Below are 23,432 nucleotides of genomic sequence, written 5' to 3'. Positions count from 1 at the left end.
TTTTAAAACTGTTCATTGTGTAGGTAAGTGGGCCTCTGCTTTCTGTGCAGGTGTGTTTGTCCTTGGCAGCATTGCTGTGGGAACTGTTTCGCTGTTTCCAGCGAGTTCTCCCGTGGTGGCTGCCAGAACACGCTAAGGAGGCGACGCCTGGCAGGCTGTGCGCGACCAGCGGCGCTGCAGCCGCCAGCCTCCCGCATTATTCTGTAGATACTGGTCAGTTGCAAAAAAGGTACTGTGTAATTTTGAATAGAAAAAGTACAGCTTTACTGACTTCGGTCATACACTGTCACCTTTCAATTAAGGTATGAGTAATAGTCAAAGTTGATCTTGAAATGAAGCACACGTTCTCTTTCCTGGGTTGTTGCAATGTAATCTAAAACTATTTTGACAGCAGCGAAGATACCAGTTTGCTAACATGAATGGCTTTAACGTAACTCCATTATGTGGAAAATGAATTAATGGGAAAGTAATTTAAAGGTTAATTTGTTTTATTGTATAAAGCATATGCTTAACACTTCCAGAAAATATTTCTCAAGGTCTATCGGCAATCTTGGCATTAATTTCTATCAGAAACGTGCGTTTCACATTTCTTCTGCAGTATGCAATAATTTACAGACTAATCAATTAAGTCTTAACTAGCGTGAAGCCTTCACTGTGGCCTTCAAAAGATGACCTAAGACTTTTTTTTGCGGTTGCAAATATTGAAGATGCCAGCTCTGCTGGGCGGCTGTGAACCAAGAGCAGCTGCTTCTGCGGGAGTGGGGAGAGGCAGGCTCAGATCTATGACTCTGAGCGATGAAGTCTGGCTAGAGCCTGAACCTGTGCTTCTGGAGGATCTGAAAGATAAAAGCTTGCTCATGGGTGCGCAGAAACCCCTGCGTGCGACGCAGCGCTTCCGGCAGCAGCTTACAAGCCAGCAGCAGCAGCGTTCGTTCGAGGCGAGATCCCCCGCAACCATCTCTGTAGACGTGACCACGAATGGCTTCAGTGACTCGTGGGGATGGCGTCGGATTGTAACCGACCCAAATGTCACAGGCACCATCAGCTGAGTATTTGTTGAACAGCGAAAAAGGTACCAGAAAAGTGCACGCTATTGAATTAGGAAAGGGAGCGCACGCTGCCAAGTGCGACATGGGGCTGGAGCTCAACCTTGGGCTTTTGGACTGTGGAACTGCTCGCTCAGAGCACAGTTAGCAACAGCAGGTGTCATTATTCTGCAGTCACAGTTTCGATCTGTGATGGATGCAGAAATAAACTTAATTGTGCGCTAGAAAAAAGTCTAGTAAAGATGGGTGAGTACAAGGAGGAAGTTTTTATAGAGTGTTCAGGAAGTAGAAGACTGAGCAGACCTTCAGGAGTGAGAAATTCTGTCATTTAGGGACCAATTTTGATGGTTTACACTTTAACTTTAAAAAAAAAAGAAAAGCCAAAAACCTACTGCTTGCACTTACCTGGTAGAAGCCAATGAGTTTTGTGTGGATGGTGATCGAGAACTTTGACAACCACCAGCAGACGCAATTGTAGGAAGCTCTAAATTGGACTAGAAAATTTGGAAAGAAAAAAAAAAGTTGCCCTAATGGTTGCATAACAGGACTGGGTTTGGGGAGGGAGGGTCATAATCCTTTGTATTTGAAGAGATGTTGGAAGCGGATGAACACTTTTCCTGTTTTACCCCGAGTAGTTTGTTGTGGAATTTAGGAGTTACCCTTGAAGGATGCTCAGCAGCAGACTAGAGCCATCAACCAAGATTTTGGTGGCAGTTAAGTGGAAAGCTCACCTGGTGAAAATACATCTGAAAGGGCGTAGTTAAGTCAGGATTTGCTTCCAGAACATCAGCTAACAATTTGTCGATGTTTCTGTTGAAGCTTTTCAAGTCACGAAGATCAATGTCTCTTTCTTCTTGTGTTTCTGTTTTATTCTTCTTCAGAGCCTGAATTTCTCTGGATAGTCTGGAACACTTTTAACACACATATTTTTAAAACATTGCTCTTATGACAAATGCAACACTTGTTCAGAAGCCTGCTGAGTTTAAATGCTGTGGGTTTAGCCATATGACTGTCTATCACCACAAATTAGAAGTTGTCATTAATGAATATACAGACCTGTTTTATAACCCTCTCTAGTTTTGGCTTCTGTTCTTCTACGTCTCTGTTCAGCTGCAAAATGAGAGCTTCTTTTTCCTTCTTTTGCTCTTGGAGGAGGGCCTCCTGCTTCAGAACCGTATCAAAATTTTTTTCCATGCTCTGCAAAGCCATTTGAACAGCAGGTTTAGTTGATAAAGCCGTTCTGATCTCCTTTCACTTTTTGAATTACTTTGTGGGAGGGTCTGCTATCGCTACTGCTTGTGTCTAACTGTAGCTCAAGCCATTAGTGCCAACGCTAACACCACTCACCGCTTTCTGCCTGTCAGCCTGTTTAGTGGGTAAACACCTGGATAAAGAGACCACCAGGCAATTTACGTATCTTTAAAAAATTACTGTAAAGGTACTGTTAGCGAAGTTCTACGTATGTATTTTCAGATGTGCCTCTGAGCAGTGTCTACAAACGGTTTGCTTGGCAGGGTACCAACTCCCCAGTGCAAGCGCTCCTAAGGAAAATACCTTGTTTGCCCTGGGAAGAGGTGGATGCCTTTGTTGGGAATGAGTAAAGTCAGCTCTGTGAGGGTGGCTTTTTTTTTTTAAATAAATAAATAAAAAGGCAGGAAAGGTCATGCCTTAACACCTCATTATATCCTAGGCCTGACTCCCTGACAAAGACGTGCATCCCTCTTCCCTACTTTCAGAGATATTATTTCTGAAGTATGGTGGTAGAATAAGCAGTAGGAAGGTTTGTTAACCTGCAGCCAGTGACTCAGGGCTTAGATATAACGGCCTGCCTCTGGCTGCTTCTGACTAAGAAAGTTTTAACTAAACCATCACACATCAGAATTAAGCATGGGCTTTTTGATAACAAGGGGAACCAAGAGAGAGTCCTTGATGTGGAGCCTGGAACACAAGCTATCCTTTACCTGCACTTAGTGCCCAGCCTGCTACATTCAGAGTCAGCTAGCTTTCTGGAGCTAAATTAATCCTGTTTAACCTGAAGCACCCTGAATGCTGATAAACCAGAATATATTCTAGAAAAATCCTGGGGCTTAGATGCCAGAAGACACAAGATGTGGGGATTTTAGTCTCTGCAGGACCGGAGAGGATGATATAATACAGTGGTGCACACTCCACAAAAATACAACCGCTTTCTTAGATGCCAGAACACAGCATCTCTCAGTGTGCATTTGGGATTTTGAAACTTCCAGCTGCACGGGACTGAAAAGCCTCAAGTTTCATTGGGATTCAAGAAAATTTAAACAAGTACTAAATTTTTGAAATGCGAGGTAGAGCCTTCTAAAAAATTGCACCCATTCACACAAAGCACAGGATATAAAAGAACAGGCAAAAACTTGACCCAGAATTTCCTCGTCTTTAAATAGGATAGCTTGCATGGATTTAGCTACATGCTGCAGTCTCGTCTGCTTGACCAAAACTTGTACTCATAATTTACCTGGAGATTTTCCTGAAGTTCCTTGATCTGCCTGCATTTGTACCTGTATTTTTCATCAGCAGCCCTCTTCTCTTCCTCTAGTTTCAATTTTTCCTCATACTCCTCACCTGTGATCCCAAACAATGAGGCAGCATTAATGCTTGACAAGCAGCACATACAACTCAAATTTCACTTTAAAATAAGTTGCACTTTGGAGTAACTGCATCACAGAGCATTGCTACGTCAGTGCTGGCAGCATTACAGAGACCTCAAGGTTTAAGGGTTTTTTTTTTAAATAGTCTGCTGCTAATTCAAAATCACTGTGAAAAAGGAACTGGCTTCATGAGAGTGAATGATTTAAGAGCTACTGTTCCCAGAGCCAGCAGAGGGCACAAAAGTTAAATAATCAAATATTTTCTAGAAAGTAAGTTTATGTAATTTCTTGCGGTGATGCTTTTTACACACTAAAAAAAGAAGATTCCACTGAAGGAGAGCACACTTATGAGGTCTAAGTGGCAACAGAAACAACAGGTGAAGACATTTTCCAGAATTCTGAGGAATTTCCAAATATCCAAAAACTCAGAGTTAGGTAGGCCGTATCTTAAAAATCTGCTGACACGATACTAAAATAACACAGTTTAAGTAAGTTTTACTCTTCCTTATCATTTTCCCAGATGACAGGTTACTTCTGTAATTTCCCTGAGTAGCTGTGTGCGACACAGCGCGACAGCGAATGGCATGGGGTTTGTGCTGTGCAGCGTTACCCCCTGGACCCACGTGCTTCAGTGGGCACTCCTTTCTCCCAGTAATGGCTTTTTTCCCCAGTAATCACCTTTATGCTTTGGCTCTTCTGAATGCTCCTACTTAGCCTACCTACATTCTGTGACTCATCATTAGGTTCACCAAAACCAGCTGTAAGAATGCAAATATTAGGTGAGTAGGCCTTACCGCACTTTCTGCTGTGCTTGTTCTGCTAACTAGCCCCAGCAGCGTGGGCAGTACGCTCCCCTTTGCTACCACCCGTTCAGTCTCTCCCTGTGATTCATGCTTTTGTGCCATGGAATTCCCCCACTATGCACATGAGCTTCACCATCATCCTTAACTCACACAGCAAACGGCGATTTCTATTTTACATACTTGTCTCAGTGACTTCCTTGAAGGAGTTTCGGTAATTGCTGTTGCAGTTATTAAGGACACACAAAGTGTTTTCCAGAGCTACAATTTCTTCTTCGGCTTTGCAGATCTTTGCATCTAAATCATCACCTTCACGTTGCAGTGCTTCCTTTTCCTGTGCAGCCTGAAAATAAAACTGGTATTTTAGGTGACTGCTCGCATACTGAAAATATCAGGACAATTAGATGAAAAAAAAAATATACCTGCAACATTTAGGGGTTAAAATCCTAGGCAAGATATGGGGCTTATCTGCATTGTCAGGCTTGAGCTGAGATTGAGTTAGCAGGTAACTGGACAGAGTAGTTATTTACAGTACGGGAAGTTCTGTGAGGTAGTTCATCCACATGCCTGCCTCTCCCTCTGTCTCACTGGGTCCCGATTAGCAGTACCCACACTGCGGGCAGAGCAGCTGGCGTGCCTTGCGCTGCTGCTGTGAACTGTGGCACGTGCAGCACATCTGGTTCCTTTGCCCACAAAATCCAAGTAACAGTTGAGACTGTACGTGATACAAAACTACCGAGTACTAAAGGCCATCCGTTTGCCCAGGAGTTACTCATACGGAAGTCTTCATTCGTCTGATCGGTGAGATCTAAGACACACAGCCAGCGGGCGAAGGGACATATTTTCGATGGCCCCTGAGAACATCTGATACAGTGCAAAGTCTCCATAGCTGGAGAGGGGCTACACCCACAGCGACCACTCGGGTTTTACTGAGAGGGGCTTGTGCTGTGCTGGATCTCACAGTAGCAGAACTACCATCAGTAAGGAATTTTAACACTTAAGAATGAGAAAAAGATGGGCTTTAGAGCCAAGATCGCGGTTAGAGGCATCTTGCTTTAATAGGAAATTGGAGAATTTGTGGATACCAAAAATAATAGGGGTTTTTTTTGATCCTGAATCAGGGTATTGCCTTATGGACGAAGACTGATTTTTTTGTTTCCCCAATGAAAAGCCGAACAGGCCTAGGTAGCTGATAAGTAAAAGGGGGAAGTTGACATTCTTCAAGGTTTAAATGCCATATGGTTAAATAAATACCTAAAAATAACTCTGAAGGGTAGAAGAATTTAAGATCAGGTGAGACTGTGATAAACTTCAGTTTATAGCAGATTAGCACGTGACTGGTACGTCTTGTGGTTTTGTAAATTAATGAGCACTGAAGGGAAAATTTCCAAACTGCTTGGTGTTAAGGCTCCACTGACGTTAGGCCTGGCCAGAGCTTCATGTGAAATCGCCGTATCATTTAAATAACCAACGGTGTCAGTGTAAAACAGTCAGACTGACAGACAGGCAGGCAGGCAGGCAGGAGGCTGTCTTAGAGAACAGAGCCCAGGAAGGTCTGCAACTTAAATACTTGAATTATAAGAGGTATGTTAATAGAATACCTTAATTACATAGTAGGTATGAGTTTTCTCCTCTTCTCCTTCAGGTGGCATCATGGCAACAGTAAGAATTTCATATCTGCACCTCAGTTTATGAATTTTATTCAGGCGATCTTGAAATTCAGCACTGATTTATTTGGGAAAAAAAAAAATGGGTTGAGGACGTGTCTGGTAGTGTTTTGTGGGCAGCTCTGGTTACTGCAGTTTAAGTTACTGGTGTTATTCCAGCAGCCTGCCTGTGCAGCAGGAGACAGGCAGGGCAGCAGTTGGGTTTGCTGCTCTCTGTGCTCTCCCAGCCACAGCCAACCACTCGCCTCTATGTACCGACACATCTCGTGCAGCTCCAAGCCGAGGCAAATTTATTTTCCTATTCCAGCTCACTGCGTCTTGGAGGGGCTGTGCCATGGTCCGTCCCCAAAATTTTTAAAGGTTTGGCATTTAAATGCTACAGCTGCACAAGCTGTCCCCTGCTGATATTATCTTAATATTGCCACTACTAGATGAGTGTAAGCAACAGTAGGCAACAACCCCAAATCAAATTACATGGAAGTATCAATTAGCTGTGTAATTATCAAAGGAAAAAAGCCCCACAGTCTGCTTTCTCAGTAAGCAGTTAAGCTTTAGTCACACACTAAATCACTCTAATTTCCTATTGTGGGGGGTGTGGTAAGCAGAGGAGTGAATAAAAAGCCTGCCAGATTTCAGCAGTTCAGCCGCTGAAGCGCTGGCTTTTGGCTGGATATAGATACTGGGATTTCAGAGCTAGAACTGTCCCAGATACTTTGCACTGATTATTACAGAAGGGAGACGTTATTTCATGTGTGGTTGCTTTATAAGAGGGCACATACATAATTCAGAAGATTTAGTTTTGTTATATAGGACACATAATGGACAGTTCATTTGTTAAAAAGGTTAAAAAAAACAAACCAAGCCAAACAGACGTACTGTATGAGTCAAAGAAGTCAGTTTTACCAAGCAGTTGGGAGTAAACCCTCTTTAAAAGCAACTCTTCTGTTTCAACTATTTTGTCATACCTCCAGACACATGGATTTCACATTTCCTGATTATCTTGAAGTATGCAGGGTCACACACCTGGTAGATGTTTACTTTAAAAAGGTGGTTTTATACTGAGGCTTCCTCTCAGTACTGTAGAGGATTGTCACTAACAGAATAAACAGTGACCTCTTGTTCACCAAGCAGCTAAAGCTGTAGGCTGGATTTCAGAGACAGAATCTCATGCTGGCCTCAACTGTCTCACTGTATAACTTTGAAGAAGATTTAATTCTTAAGTTCTCCAGTTGGTTAAATTGGGTAAAATGCTTCTCTTTTTCAGTAAGTCCCCATATAAAACGTACTCAGTAAGAGTTACCAGTTTAATTTATATAATGATAGTTACCTTATGCGTTGCCGTTCCTGATCCACAAGTCTTATCTGGGAATCCAGCATTGCCTTATGAATCTTAATTTCCTCAGTTCTTTCTGCTATGGCTTTCTTTAACTCCAGTTTTTGTTTTTCCAGTGTTAGAACTTTCTCTGTCTTATTACACAGAGTATCTTGAAGACGGTTCAATTCTAGTTTTAAGAGATTATCTTCGACCATCATCTCCTAATAAATGCCAAAAAGGTCTCAAAATAAGCAAGCATCATTTTTAATTAAGTTAATAATTTTTTTTACAAAGCATCAGTTATCTTTAATATATATACACACAACTGTAAAACTCATTTTGCTCTGCATTTAGAAGTGCTCTCACTTTCTCATTTGCTGACAGTTTACATGGCGAGTACAATAGGGATAGATTGTATAAAACAGGAAACAAATTCATCAGAATTTCTAATCCCAACTGCGATTCCGGTTGTTAGACTTCTCCATCTACAACCTTCTTTCAATTGGGGTGGTTTCAGAGAAATTAAGCAGACCTTACAAGGCACATTCTGAAGCAGTTAATGTCTCACTTGAACCATTATAACTGTCTTGGAATATGTTCTAGATTCTGTAGGTCTTCAAGTCACGTTGTTATATGAGCAAATTTATATGTACCAAAGCTTATGGAAAGCAGCAAGTGGTGAACTTCATTAGTATGCAAAGACTATGAATAATTTTTTTAAAAAAATCTCCTATGGATCGCAAACTCTGTAACATTTTCTCCTCTGAGTTCTTTTACACCATCAGCTTCTTTCTTTTGTGCCCCTGAATTTCATCCCCAAAGAAAAGTTCCAGGTTAGGAAAAGAAAGAGTTTTCCTCAAAAAGCAAGTGCACCAGTTCATAGCAAAACTCTTTCCCCGGCTGCTTAGACCCTGTATTGTTCTGCTCCCTTAGTGCTTCCTTCAGGAAGGCTAGAGCTTATTGCAGGAAAAAATGCACAGTAATTAGAGGACTGGGAACTGGGGTTTTCTGTTTATCAAAGTATGGGGAGAAGGACTTCCATTTTATCTCTAATGCCTTAAATTGAATAGATCCAAACCATCTGCTGGAAAAATTGTCACAATTTAATAACAAAACTGAGCCAAACTTATTAGCTGGCATCACACATTAAGAATAAAAATTCAGTGCTAGGTAAAGATGTCCTTGACCAGTAGATAATTTTCTATTTTAAAGGCAATTGTTTCTCAGGAAAAAAAGGAAAAAAGCCCAAACGAACTTTACACTGGATACAGAGGAGAAGCAACACTTTGCCTAGTAAGGTAAGAGTGATGAAAATTATTTCAAAGTTTGGGAAGGAAGGTGTAAGTCAAGAAACCACAGAGAGGGTTCTTAAGGATGTAATGATGTAGCACTGTGGGAAGCAGACAACAGCCTTCAGATCAAGCCACGAGTTTACGTGTTTTAATAAACAAGTGTGTCCTGTGTTAGTAAAGTTACAAAACAATACTGTACCTGCTTAATGGCTTTAGCTTTTTTTAACTCCTGATCCGATCTCTCATTGAAAAGATTTAGTTCATTTATCTTGACCATCATGCCACTTGTTTCTTCTCCTGTCTTGTCCATTGCTCTCTTGATGAAATGGACATCACTCTGTTTCCAGACAAGTTATATTTATTTCAGTGAATGTAGGTTGCAACAATAGCTAACAGTTAATTTTAAATGAGATCTTTTCAAGTCCTGGAACCAGGCACCATAACCATCTTGTGGCCCTATGCTGCTCTGCAAACAGTGCCTAGAGCATTGCAGTCCTCATGCAGAGTGTTGTTGCAATACTAATGTCCTTGCTCGTTTTATGTGGAGTGTAGTAATTGTTAGGTACACAATATACGCCCTTTGGCCAATAAGGCAGTCCTCATGTAGTCACGTATTTTAGTCTAGGTAAAAAAAAAAAAACAAACTCCTGGCATGTCTGGCCATGACTTTGATACTCGTAGCTCATCTCCATAAAACCATCTGTCTTTGATAATACTCCAGAGTGTGAATACATTCCTGGAGGTGTGTTTCAGTGTTTGATTGTACTCAGTGCTCAAATTTTGCATCTCCTCAAAACAGAAGCGTGGGCACCAGTTGCCCGGCCTCACATCTTGTTATTGCATGGATCTCCAGTTAAAGGGCCCTCCTGTAAGCAGTTTATTCCCCTCACTACATTGGTCAAGTTTTTTCTTAACTACCACTAAGAAACCAGTTGTGATGTTTTATTAAAAACCTGGCTTTTGTCTTTGTAAGGTTTCTCTTTGAAAAGAGGTTTCTAGATGTGCTAAAAGGTAGCTGATCAATAAACAAATATATTTCTTAAGAAATTATGAATTGGCTACAGAATAACTGGTTCATATCTACTAGCAAGGTAAGTGCATTTTTAGAGAATTAATGGTGGTCACTGGATAGTGGAAAACATGCAAAATTCTCACATGGGAATAAAGACAGAAAAATAGTATTTCTGAATTACAGATCAGGATGGAGTCAACTCACACAGCGGATCTTCAATTCAGTAATGTTACGTTGCACAATTTTAAATGCAACTGTACTTATCATTTTATGAAAAACATAAAAGTAAGTAGTAATATCACAGAATAACATTATCCTATTTCCACATGGTCCTAACAATAAACTCAGACGTTTGCAAGCAGTCAGTGCCATCCTGAAATGGAAGCTAAACTCTACTTTCCAACACTTCAATGCTTGTCTTCACACTAAGGTGTCTCAGTTGTGCAGTAGTGACCTGTTTTTCTGGAAGGTACAGGGAATACATGAAGTTTTCCACATGGATTACACAAAGTTCATATATCTTTTAATCTAACACCAAGCTATTGATTAATTTACATAAGTCACTGAGGCTTCCAGATGTTACACAGCCAACCTGACGTCCTAAGGAAGTTACCTGAAGCTTCTTGTGCTGTGCATGTAAGACATCATATGCGTTTTTCTTTTCTTCTAAGGTTTTCTTAAGCTCAGCAACTTTTGCCTCCAGAACTTGTTTTTCATCTGCATTAACCTCTCCTTCTAACCGTGACAGCCGCCTCTGTACTTGCTGAATATAAAAATCCTGTTAAAGTAATTTTTAAGAGAATTAATAGTCTGAGATAAGCAATTATAGCCTTCCTATAAAGCTGAAACACTGTATATAAACTTGGAGCTAAATGTTGGCTTTAGGACAGTCACCCAATTAAGCTATTGTTTTTACAATAATTTACAGCTTATAGACCTCATTAGCAAAGTATTCTTAGATGACTGATGTGCAGCGATGGTGCAGAGTAATCTTCTAGAAGAGTAACAAAGCCTACTCAGCACAGTCTGCTGTAGGGAAGCTTACAGTGGTGTTGCCATCTTGCTGTTACCAGTGGATGCTGATATGAAAGAGCAAATTTTCAAAGTGGTGCATAGGAAATATGCACAAAATCCAATTAGGAAGTAACAGGATTTTGGCATGTACCTCTTGTATTGCTTTAAAAATTTACCCTGAGGTGTCTGTGGTTCAGAGGGATCAAAGTACAGAACTGATTTGAGAAATCAGTAGGAAAAGCAGCAGATCCAAAAAAATAATGAAATACATGTGTGCATAATGTAGGTAATACTATAGGAAGTTTCAAATATTTCAATTTTATCCATACATCTTAGAGACAGAAATAAATGCAGACTTCGAATTGTACTGTATGGCATTTCCAAAATGGTAAGGTATTGACAAAGATTACAGAACTCAAGCAATTTACCCTCAGTAGACCCAAGAAACAACCATACTATGGAAGTATGTTAATATTTTACCTGATTATATATTAATTCTTGTTGTTTTAATGCATCTGCGTCAAGCCTGTGCAGTCGACTCTTAAGATTTTTAAGCGATGTTCGACTACCTTCAATTTCCGCCAGAACACACTTCTCCTTATCCTTCTGCACCTTTAGCTCTTGAGTCTTCTTGAAAAGTAGTTCTTTTAACTGGTTCATTTCTGTTTCTTTCTCCTGGTGACAAAGCAGTCATTAAGTAGTAAGAAATAATTAATCCCATAAGAAGTAATTTCTGAGTAATTATTAATCATATATAGGAAAATAAAAAACTTTCAATACTATATCCATTAATATGAACATGGAATTTCACCGGTCTTCAAAATGGTTGCCAAGAAAAGTCTCTGACTTGAAGAGAAAGTAATTTTTAATTTTTATTTTTTTTTTTTTAACTTGGATCCTACCCTACTATTACATGACCTTTTTTTTTCCATTATGGGAATGCTACTCTTTTCAGCCTTTCAGAAAACTAAATTCCTGTCATCCTTTCAAAAACCCCTCCTATTGATTCCAGTATATGCGGATATTTGGAGAAATATAATACAAAGCTGTTCAGTGGTTTATTAGAAGTTGTAACTCTGTGTGTACGCACATGTGTGTTTATATAAATTGGAATAATTTTGTTTCAAAAATTAATTACACATTTTAAAATCACTTCCTTATTCTGAGAGGTAAGTTGCCATTTACACCTATATCAGCGCAGGAAATGAGCTTTTAGTGGGGTCTGTTACAGTGAGACAAGGCTGAACATTTCAGGTAACCTGAAATGTACTGAAAACAAACAAAATTGAGATTTTCTTTTTATAACCCTAACACGAGGACAGGTTTATTCTTTCCCTCCCTCCTCCTACCCCTGCCCCACCCCATAACCCTAGCTCAGGCCGTTCAGCGTGCTGGTTCCCTGTAAGGTAAGCCTCTAAAACTCGTGATGTGGCATCACAATCCTCTTCCAAATGACTGATTTACATTTAGCTGAACTCTGGCAGAGAGTTCAAAGATGCACATTTAAATTAATACAGCAAAACACCTTAGAATTTGCTTTTCTACACTAATTAAAAATTTGCTTATTCCCGATTTTATGTGTATACATTGTGAAATTTGCTTGTAAAGCATCTTGCTGGCTTTAACGATGGTGAAAGATACCTTAACTCCTCTAAGAGTTCATAATTACATTCTACCACGACAGAATGTTTTTGTAGTTGAACTCACTGTAAGTGCGATTCAAATCCAAAACTGAAAAGCAGGTGTAAGTTTAATCTGAAATCGTTACAGCCTGTAGCGTATTACGCTGATGTCTGTGGGCCTGACCATGCCTGAACAAAGGAATTTCATTTCACAAGTAAACTGTTTTAGGCATGCACCCAATTCTGAGCTGTACTTCTGAAGCTAATGACAATGATGAATTTGTCTACTAAAACTGGATCACGATTTGACCTTCATTTCATAGTCTTTCTTGCATATCTAAATTAGTTTATTTCATAGAAATTGTTTCTCTCCCTTTAAGTGAGGTTGTTAACAAAGATATTCAATAAGCTTCACTGTGCAACAGTGTTTTGCCACAGACTGAAGAGGGAGAGGTACCACAGAACTGAAGTGCAGAACAGCGACATCTCATCCCCATTGTTCCTGTAAATATCTCTTCATAGTAAATTAATAGATGCAGCAAATAGCCACGTGTGTAACAGTGATGGAAAGCATGCTTCTGACTAATATGTTAGAACATTGGTAGAGAACAGTTCATCCTAGTTAAAATATTACCCTGAAGCTGTGGAGCTGCCAAGCTCAATGTCATCTTAGGTTGTCTGCCACAGATGCCAGTGAAGAAACCCTGCTAACGGCTTAGCCACCCTGCTAACAGTCTTAAGGGGAAGCGAATAAGGTTTTCATTTTAATGAAATGTTATATCATTGCAACTTGTTTTCAAATTATCTGAAAAACCCAACCAGTAAGTAAGGCGTGTCATTTAAGAAACTCTATAAAGGAAAGGTAACCCCTCTACTTCTCTGCACATGTATTTTAAATGTACAGTTAATGCCTGTGGAGTTAAAAAGTTTGAACACTAACACTCAACCTGCTGCAAGGCATTGTGTCACGTACATGCTACAGGAAACACAAAATAGGGAAAAAAAGTATCCAGTGGTATGCACAGACACATCTTTTTGTCACTTGTGTGGGAACGCCTGCTGTCACATTGATTTAACCTGATCATTTTACAGTAAAGAAAGCTTCAGCATATTCAATACTTAATTGTCCAGCAAGACGTAAAAAAGAAGAAAAAACCCAACCAACCAAACTTGTATCAAGTTCAGTGAGACACTAAGTAGTAAAAGCCTTCAAGAGAATTAAAAGCAAAATGCCAAAACAGTAGGAACATTTTCTGAAATGCAGGGAAGTTCAAATGATTGCATTGCAACATTGCGTTTATTCAAAAGCCCTCTGCAGTTCATCAGATGATAATGAATTAGGATACTTTTACTCCTATACTTAATTTGCAACATAAGAAGTGGGTTTTGAATTAAAAAAGAAGTATTCTTAGACATATTAAAAAAATAGTCACCATGTTACAGCTTGTACATGCCACTTCCAAGAACAAAATCTTTATTCATCATGAAAATGAAATCTAAAGTGAGCCAGTAATTATTTAATAGTCCACAACAAGTTAGATGTGTCAGGGTATCATGTAGTAGAATTAAAATAACGAAGAGGAGACTAGACCAGCCAAATTTGATTAAAAGATTTCAAAATCTTTTTTAATCCCAATTTGCCAAAATCATAGCTCTTTGCAGGTTCGTAAGTTTTGGCGGTGTTATACTAAAGCCAAGAGGTTTTCAGTGGTAACATTACTGAAGAGTCATCCTGACAAGATTCTCAATCTTTAACAACAACCTTATTGATGGGAAACAGAAGTTCAAGGACCCTTGCTTCTCAGCAGCCCATAAACCAGAATGTTTAGAGACATGAACTCCCAGAAGAGCTAAGCAAAACATAGGATTTTGAAATTTTTCAGTATTGTTACACAGCAGAAGCAAAACATTACTGTGTCTTTATAAGAAAATTTGCCACGTTCCAGTAAATAACTTTTATTTCACTCTAGCCAAGAAGTTCTAAGCAGCTTCTAGCTGATGTCAGAGGTAAATTCCCTGTTCAGTACACTGATGCCATCAGAATACTGGTTTTATATTGATATAACAGTTCCAGTATCCTGTGTTAATCTACAGCAACCCCATCGTCTGCATTTCTAGAGCCACGTCATATTAATACTGATGTTCCATTTTAATTCATGTTTGTTCTAGATAAGCTTGCAAATTCAAATTCAAATGAATCCTTATTTGCAGAAACCATGAAAAGCATTTTACCTTGACAATTTTTTCTCCTTCCTTTAGTATTTCCTCCATCCTCAAAGCTTTGTCTTCTGAGCTGAGAGTCTCCTCAGTCACAAGCTTCAGCTTACTGGAAAGACTTGCATTTTTTTCTTTAAGAAAGCTTAATCTAAAAAAAAATTACATGATTTCACAATTTAAATGTATGTTGCATATACAGCACTGCCAAAACCAAGCAGCATACTTTGCTGAGCAGTTGCTTAATAAAGCAGGCTAAACTTTAACCCATGATAACCAAGGCCCTAACCGAGTTTTTCCACACCCTCCAAAAACAAGGATTACCAGGAGTATTTCCTAAACTGCCCAGTGCCAGAAACTATGCAGGACATGAAGTAGCCAGAAAGTTGGGGGCTTTAATCATAAACATTATTTAAGGTCCTTCGCTAGCTCAAGGATTTGATTGTATTACTAATCCTAACAAATTATGTTTTTAAAGGTCTGTTTCTTACCTGGCTTCTTTTTTCTGAATTTCTTTCTTCAGATTGGTTACTTGTGTTCTCAAAGACTCAAGGTCAGAAGCAGTTCTGTCCGCAACGGACTTCAAAGCATCCAGCTAACAAATTACAAAATGGAACAATGGAGCTCTTACGTACTTTGGTACATGTCAGGATATCTAAAATTGTAATGGACCTCTTTATTGGAAAGCATTCTGTTTCTTTTTAATGGTGTTTTCCAAGTGAGAAGCGCTGCAAATGGCACAGCTAGTGAACTCCATAGGCTAATTTACATAATCTGAGTACTGGGACAAAATGCTTCATCAGTACAAATACAGAATGAATTATGAAGGTGCTGTGGGCTGCAATTCTTGTCCAACATCATCTGTAGAAGTGGCACCCTGGTTTTAGAGAGCACAGCTAACTTTGCTGAGGTTCTTTGTGGTCATGGATACCCTTATGTAGCTACTAAACGTTTCTAATTCAAACTTTGTCAGGTACCTAAAATTATTTTGATTAAGATAAGGGAACACTGTGATAAAAACATACAGACATTTAATTTGGTAAAAAATACATGATAGCATACACTCATTGAACAGGATAGGAATACTTTACAATCAGCGGCTCATTAGTCTTCACAGTATCACTTAATAGTGTAATTGTCTTCACTTTCACAGATGAAGAAACCTGATCAAGGGTACATATAGCAGGTCTCTTCCTGTACCAGAATGAGAAACTGGGAGGTCACAAGTTGTGCAGCTGGCACAGTGGAACTGTAAGTCTGTCTCTGTCCTTGTTTCTCACTTGCATGCCACAGATATTAGGTGGTAGAATAATGGCAGCCTGTTCTCATTATCACATTATGTGAAAAGCATCAAGCAAGAACATCACTGCTTAGCGATGAAAACCTACTAAATCTGGGAATCCTCAAGTTTGCACGAATTTTAGGGTAATCTAATAGCCTCCACCTTGTTTAGCTACCTGCAGTTTCATTAGGATATCAGTTTACAAACCATCTACCACAGAAAAGCTATCCAAAGTTAAGGCAACAGCAGATGCAAGTTTGTTTTTTAAAATCCCCAAGCTTGCCAAGTAGCCCAGTGTACCATTTTCTTGTTAAGGGAAAACTTACTCAGGTAACACAACTGTATCCCTTCTCATCAGAGCCATGACACTTGAAGGACCTCTTAGAATGCCTATGGAAGTGTTTCAAGTAATTAAGCAGTGCTGCTCAATCCTAGCTTTAAGTGCATATCAAATAAAAGTAACAGAGCAAGTATGGACAGCATCAAGCAGCCCCATCGCACTGCCTCTCGATCAGAAAGCCATGTGAAAGTGTTTGGGCTTTTTCCCAAGAATTTTAACCTGGCCACCAGGGCCACCAACACTCACTTCGGGGAGCACAGGATAGGAGTTGTTTAGAATCCAGAACAGATTTCTCCCATCTTTATACAATACTGCAGTCTATGTATGCTAAAGGCAAGACGCCTCCTTCTGAAGCATCTAATAGCATTACACCATTTAAGAGGAAATTCATTCATTTTATACCAACACAACAGAGAACACAAGCTAATCTCCTCACCACTGTCAATGAAAGGACTATGTTGAGGGTTCAGATCCCAATAAACATGAGTAGACTGAGCAGAGCAGACATTTTGTTGCATTATTAAAAGTCTAGTGTAAAAACAGAGAAAAGCAAATGCTCTTCCTGTATTTCCTCCATCTGGTCTAAAGTTAGAGTTAAAAGTTATAGTTTCAGTCTGTTTTTCTGAACTGTTTGGGCATCCTCACCTCATCCTGCAGCTGAACTCTGTAGGTATCCTGAGCTTGGTATTCATTTCGGAGGCTGGCAGCTTCCCGTTCAGCCAAAGAAATTTTCTTTTCATATTCCATATTATTAAGAGTTTCATTTACCAAAAAGGAAGTCTTCTCTTTCAGCACAGTTTCTTTCTTTCTGATCTCCTGTTTTATCTCTGTGATTAGCTAGCAGGATAAAAATAATTTAGATTTATTTGCATGAGTTGTGTCAGATTAATAAAGGGTACAACCAGAAGACAGATTGCTCTTAAGACTCCTCTGTGTGAGACAGACGAGTGATCACAGCACTCTTAGGTCACCATATTCCACTAATATATCACAACACCAAATACAGTTATTTTGGATTGGAAACTGCCAAACTATTCCAATAATTAAAAAAAAAAAAAAACCATGACACTATAAACTTATATGAAATAAAAATAATTTTTGATTGATTGAATGGGGGAAAGAGAAAAAGCTACGTGAACAAAACTTCAGACAGACTTGAAAAGGAGGAAATGCAGGAAGAAAAATACTAACAGTAGTGATGTTTACTTCAGCTGCCAGATTTATAGCTATTCAGTGAAAGTTGTGTACTTTGAAAGGTTAAGTTACTGGGAAAATTATACTGTAGTTCTAATGTTGAAAAAAATAATAATCTGTTTACAAAAGCATCATTAGGACCATTCTAAGGACTACTAATATATGGAAGGTTGGCCGGAGATGGGGGTTTTTTTGTTGCTGGGGCAGGTTTTTTTATACCTGTTTGTTGTTTGCTCGTTGCAGGAATCTTCTGACCTGAAATACTATGAAATCAAAAATATTTCTGCTAAATTAGACCATTATATTTTCTGTTTGGTAGTATTTCTTCCAGCTTGTCACCCTCTATTGTTACCTTTTTTAGTGTTATATCTTAAGCCTATTTAAACCATGTTTCTACTCAGGGTATACCTAATACCCGTATGGGCAACATAACAAAGCAGATATTCTTTCGGCAGGAAAATACTGTTCTAGAAGAGCTAAGGATTTAGGTAGAGCCTTCCTGTACATGTAATTATGCTTTATCCACTGCCCCCCTCCCGCCCTTCAAAAAAAGCCATTGCTGCTTTGGAATCCACATTTAAAAAATTTTTCTCTACGCTGATCCTTCAGGCTTTTTCTGGTGCATCTGTTCTATTGCCCTGCAGAACTTTCTGAGGAGTTCACACTTTTTCTGACAGAGTCAGGATAAAATATACTTTATTTGTACCTCCTGCATTGTACCATCTGTGCATAAGACACTGACAAAACCAAAGACAACTATATCTTTTAGAAATTAATTCTGACTCATAATGCCCAACAGGATCTTTTTTGGATTAGAAGAGTGCTGTTGCTTCTCTCAATTTGCAGAATGTACTTAAGGACAAATTTTTAACCATAATGTGATTATTTATCATAATTCTGACATAAATGTGAGTCGTGCATTTGTTCAGAGGTAGCAATGCCAGTTCCTTCTATAATAAATGTTCTATTTTCTGTCTTATATTGCATGCCAGACACAGAATCCTCTCCTTGCAGTTGACTGTCCTTATGTCTAAGAAATAACACTCCATCTTGTTGATTCTTAGATCACAGAAAATACTGAAACTGGCATGCTTTGCATTTTCCAACAACCTTAGATTGACAATTAAACCTTGTAGAGTATCAAGCAGAGCACCATGACTTACACTGAAAGATACTGTATTCAAAATAAATTCTGAATATATTTCAGTAATATCTGAACTTTGAAACAACTTAATAAAATACAGAGGTAAACACAAAGACAACACTGAACATCTGAAAGACCCTATGTGTGACTGGCAAAATTCCTATCGATATCATAGATACGAATGAAGGCCGATATACCGATATGGATCGGTTACAGCAGTTTTACCAAAGCATAGTGATCAATCTGTTGATCTCTTTTCTCCATCTGTTGTATTGTGTTCTCCCACTGCCTGATGACTTCTTGCCTCTCCTGATGAACTCTGCGAAAATCTTCAGCTGTCTTGTCAAGCTCTATCTGTTGAAAAGAAAGCACCCCCATGATTTCTGATTTTGAAAGTTTCATATACAACAAGATATCTTCAAGAACCTTAAGCACAAACCTGAGCTGTTATGGTTTCTGTAAGCTCATTATCAAGAGCTCTACGCTTCTGATTTGCTTGCATGGTCAACTTTTCTACTTGAAGGGTTAATGCCTAAAATGAAAGGATATGAAAATAGAAAACAAATAAATAACGTCTTATAAATTCTTAAAGCTCTGCCATAGTCTGGGGTGAAATTACTGAGGCATCAATTTTATTGTGGTTTAGATAACAAAAAACCTGAGAATATAGCCTCACAAATTTTTGATCATACAAGAGGCCATCATCTCTTGTCAGCCCCTGGGACCCGACCGGAGCTAGGCCAAAGTAACCCTCCACCACATATAAATGTGTACGTGGTGTCCTCAGCATCAGCTGTTTCACTTTACTCTACTTACTATGCAGTGTGACTTGCTAACGTAAATGATATCTGTGAGACTGTGTAAGCTGAAGTTTTTGGTTAAGTATTTAACGAGTAAATAATCAGTTTTCTCCTCCCTGTATTTAAAGGCTCAAAAGAATATTAACCAGGGATACTTATCTCTAAATTAGTATTATATTTGAGAATGAACCCTTATATAAAGTCTGAATTTGTGCCTATTTATATCATCTTTCATTATTCTGGGCAGCTTTACTGAAATAGCCATACTTTGTTCTCAGTAATATTAACCAGTTCAGTTCTAATGGGGAAATCTGCACTATTTGTCCTTAACTGGAATGCATTTTTGAACAAAGTCCTCTCTTAATTCACTGGCAGTGTCTTCTAGACTTTATTAGCCATTTGTGCACTTTCTCAGAAAACCTCAAACTTAAATTTTGCCCAGATGAACAAACAAATTAATGTCTTCAATTACGCCTTTCACTTGTTGTAAAACCTGATCTTTCTGACCTTTAAAGTGATCCTCATGCAGAATTGCTCTGTTGTGCTAAGCGGAAAGCAGTTTAAAAGCACTGTTGTACAAAAACTTGTCTCCACCTTACCTGACTTAATAACATAACAAAGGCTTCAAATGCTAAAATGGTTCTCTGTTTTGTTTCTGAATTGCTGTCATTTCTACTTACTCCTAGTTTCCCTTCATCTTGTTGTGCATATTTCTGGATTGTAATAGCATCATCATCTTTACGACTTGATTCCTTTATCCAGCTCTCCAGAACTTCCTCATCACAGTTCATCTGTTGTTTTAAGTTTTCCAACTTCTTAGTGGTTTTACTTATAGTATTCTAAGAAAAATAGAGATAAATTAAAGGGTTAATATTAAATGTCTAATATTTTCCTGGAATAGTAATTGAAACAACCAGTTCGAGCTACTGTAACAAGTTTGCATACATCTTGTCGCCAACAGAACTGCTAGTTTTCTTTTTTTTGTTAATTGTGCATTATACTTAAGGAATGCTAATACAGATCCTGGTTTTAAAGACGAAACAGGGCAATAGGTTACCACAAACTTGAAATGCAAATAATTTTAAACAGAAAAGTCAACCTCTGGTGAGATACGCCTATGTGTGGGATATTTATTCTTTAACTGATCTGAGGCATCATAGGGTAAAGCTTCTCCCTCACACATTAAGTTCCAGTTCTTAGACCCTTATCCTGCCTATCAGTTTACAAATGGCCCTACATGACTGTGAAGAGACTTCCTGACACAGCTATGAAAGAATCTGGATCCAGCTGAATAGCAAGGATATCTTCATCGGGCTACCCATGCCAAGAGACTGGAGATTACAAATAGACTTAATGAGAAGAGAGAAAATAAAAACAATAAACAAATATAATTTAAATTATTCTTAGAAAAAGAGATGGTTCCATTAAACAGAAAAACGCTTCTAATTAGATCGCATTAGATCACTTTTTTTTAAATGTAAAGCAAATTTTTCATCTTGGAATCATGCCCCAAGTTTAAGTGGGAAGATTTGCCACCAACAATTTAATTTTTAAACCATAAAGAAAATACCTGTGAGAATTCACAAGATGGTGACATGGATGTGTGGCTGTGTATCTGGCATTAAGAACATTAGGAACTGCAGTCTTTCAGTATCTAGCTAATATTTGCTAAGCCTTGACCAGTCTACACAAGGAGATCCTCAGTGTCACCCCACTTGCCTACAGAGGGAAAGGCACACCCAGATAATTTATTATTGTTTATGAGATTTAATTATAATTAGCTACTATAATTTCTGTAAGTCCAAATGAGGACAAGTCACAAAATCTACTTGCAATATGGGGGTTTTCTTACAAAAATTTTAAGCCTTACTTCTTGACTGTTTTTCTTTCCTCTTAAGGAAACTATCTCATCTTCCAGTCGTTTAATCTCACTTTTGAGACGTCCACATTCTCTCTCAGCAAGGGCTTTAAAGTGTTGTTCAGTTTCGACTTCATTCTCTCTGGCTTTGTAAAGAGACTAGAGAATAATACAGTTCAGCATTTTACAATAAACAAGAGGCATACATCAAAAAAACACAAAACTTACATACAACCAAATCCCAAGTCAGAGATGGTATGATTTTGTCATGTAAATACAGGAATTTTCAGGGCAACTTTACTGTGTGGATTTTAGTATCTCAAATATACATATTCTAATATACACCCACCCCTACCCCCGTTGTATTGTACCAGATATCTACAGATCAACCATTTATAGTCCTAAAAATTCAGCTGAAAGATATTTTACCCAAGATTCCAAATCTTAATCTTTCAAAATCAAAATCCGAGTCTCTTGATCACCAGCAGCTTTACGTCTGATTCAGGAGGCACAGAAAAAGAAACCATTTTATTGTTTTGTCCAGAGACAGACCACCACCAGGCTGGCCTATAGCACTATATTGCCTAATCTATCTGACAAAAGTGATTTAACAGGGTTTTCTTCCTTGTATAATAACAAATCTATAATTTACTAGAACCTTCTCTTAAACAGAGACTAGTATGTGCTGCCTCTTTCTTTGTGTGCAGGTAAAAACTTGACTCTAGCACAAAAAAAAATTAATAAGTTGCTCAGCTGCAGGGAAGTTTCTTAAGACTTTTTCACCTGGGATATTTTACCTGAAAGGTGTGCAGCTTTGACGCGGGACTCTTTAGAAATCTAAACCACCCATTTTGGCCAATTACTTCCAAGTGTAAGTGAACACGTACCTTAACCATCTCACTTTCTTTTCATGTCCATGAATTAACTCTTTACTAGCATTTCACAATTAACTCTTGACCATAATGGAGATTATAAACTTGTTTTCCCCTTACACTGATGTTTTACTTTCCTTGACTGAATTATTCTTACAAAAGCCTCTATTAATATAGAATTCGAAAACTCATTATTCTTGGCGTTCTACTATGCACAGATCATTTGATCTTGGGTGGTCTTTCTAATGACCACCACATAATACCACCGATATGTATAGTTTAAATTTTGTTTCCTATGAAAGTCCTGACAAATCTCCAACAAAGCTGGCAGAATACATAGGGATACCTGCCACAGAAAGATACTACAAGTCCAGGTTTGTCCAATAAAGCGGATCTGCAAGAGGTAGCAATTTACCTGAGTGAAGCTCAATTCTTGTCTTACGTTTTTCAAATGAGATGTCATCGCTTCTATACGCTCCTCAAAGTCGGCCAACTCATTCTGCAGGTTTACCTTTTCTTTTTGCATCTTCTGCAGCTATTTAAGAGTTAGAATTGTCAAGCGACTGCTTTTAGTTGAGCACTTAATACCTGCAACTACTTAAAAAGATAGTCTTAGCGCTTACTGACCAAAAAACACAACAAGGACGCACCACATTCCTTCAAAGCGTTGAAATGAGAGATTTCGGAAGAAAACGTAGCGACATAGCCACTTTTGCCATTAAGTACCGTTGCTTATCATCAAGCAACCCAACCGGCCGAGGTTCCGCACCCGGAGCAGCCGCGCTGAGGGGAGGCGGCGGGGGCCCGGCGGCGGCGGCAGCCCCGCGCCTCACGGCCAGGGCCGAGCTCCCGCCCTCCCGCCCCCGCGGCTCCGAGCTCCGAGCCGCCCCGCGCCCTGAGGCGGGCGGGCAGGGACGGGCCGCCGGAGCCCCTCGCGGGCCGGGGAACCCGCTGGGGCCGCCGGGGGCTTACCTTTACCTTGCCCGCTCCCTCCCCGCCCGTCGCCCCGCGCTCACTTCGTCTTCCAGCGCCTTGTTCTCCGCGTTGGCCACGGGGACGGCGAAGCCATCGTCCCAGCGGAGCGCGGCCAGCACCGAGGCGGTGGAGCGGCTGCGGACGCCCTCCATGGCGGCGGGGAACCAGCTCTGGCGTCGCCGGGCCCCTTAGCAACGGCGAGGCGCCGGCGGCCGAGCCCCTGGGCGTCGCGGAGGCGGGAGCCGCCCCGCGCCCCGCCCCAGGCCGGGCCGGCGTTACCGGGCTGGCTGGAGGCGGTGGCCGCGCCGGCAGGCGCTTGTCCCCGTGCCGCAGCGGAAGGCCCCAGAGCCGGTGTCGTCGG

General features: G+C 39.7%; 1 protein-coding gene across 1 annotated transcript; it reads right to left on the bottom strand.

Annotated features, from left to right (window-relative positions):
- Window positions 1–396: 396 nt before the first annotated feature.
- Window positions 397–23,389, bottom strand: CCDC39 (coiled-coil domain 39 molecular ruler complex subunit). Its single transcript, XM_075098413.1, has 20 exons — window positions 23,113–23,389; window positions 22,512–22,631; window positions 21,237–21,383; window positions 20,047–20,205; window positions 19,006–19,098; window positions 18,792–18,920; window positions 16,874–17,065; window positions 15,098–15,201; window positions 14,625–14,757; window positions 11,251–11,445; window positions 10,370–10,534; window positions 8,944–9,081; window positions 7,465–7,673; window positions 6,072–6,195; window positions 4,654–4,813; window positions 3,538–3,644; window positions 2,103–2,243; window positions 1,778–1,957; window positions 1,452–1,540; window positions 397–836 (listed from the first exon to the last, which is right to left on the bottom strand). The coding sequence occupies exons 1-20, from the start codon at window positions 23,221–23,223 to the stop codon at window positions 674–676; spliced, it is 2,859 nt and encodes a 952-aa protein (XP_074954514.1). The 5' UTR covers window positions 23,224–23,389; the 3' UTR covers window positions 397–673.
- Between the last annotated feature and the right edge of the window lie 43 nt (window positions 23,390–23,432).

The sequence above is a fragment of the Phalacrocorax aristotelis genome, chromosome 7 (assembly GCF_949628215.1).
Source record: "Phalacrocorax aristotelis chromosome 7, bGulAri2.1, whole genome shotgun sequence".
Lineage (NCBI taxonomy): Eukaryota > Metazoa > Chordata > Aves > Suliformes > Phalacrocoracidae > Phalacrocorax > Phalacrocorax aristotelis.
The sequence above is the reverse complement of the archived record's forward strand: the minus strand, read 5'-3'. Positions and strand labels throughout refer to the sequence as shown.

What these genes read in the sequence shown, in the direction of transcription:
- CCDC39 (XM_075098413.1), bottom strand. Translation starts at nt 23,223, where the DNA reads ATGGAGGGCGTCCGCAGCCGCTCCACCGCCTCGGTGCTGGCCGCGCTC. An exon ending in ATTCAGAAAAAAGAAGCCAG is followed by an intron (nt 14,758 to 15,097) that starts GTAAGAAACAGA and finishes ATTTTTTTTTAG; the next exon opens with ATTAAGCTTTCTTAAAGAAA. An exon ending in AAGGAGAAAAAATTGTCAAG is followed by an intron (nt 11,446 to 14,624) that starts GTAAAATGCTTT and finishes CTTTGTCACCAG; the next exon opens with GAGAAAGAAACAGAAATGAA.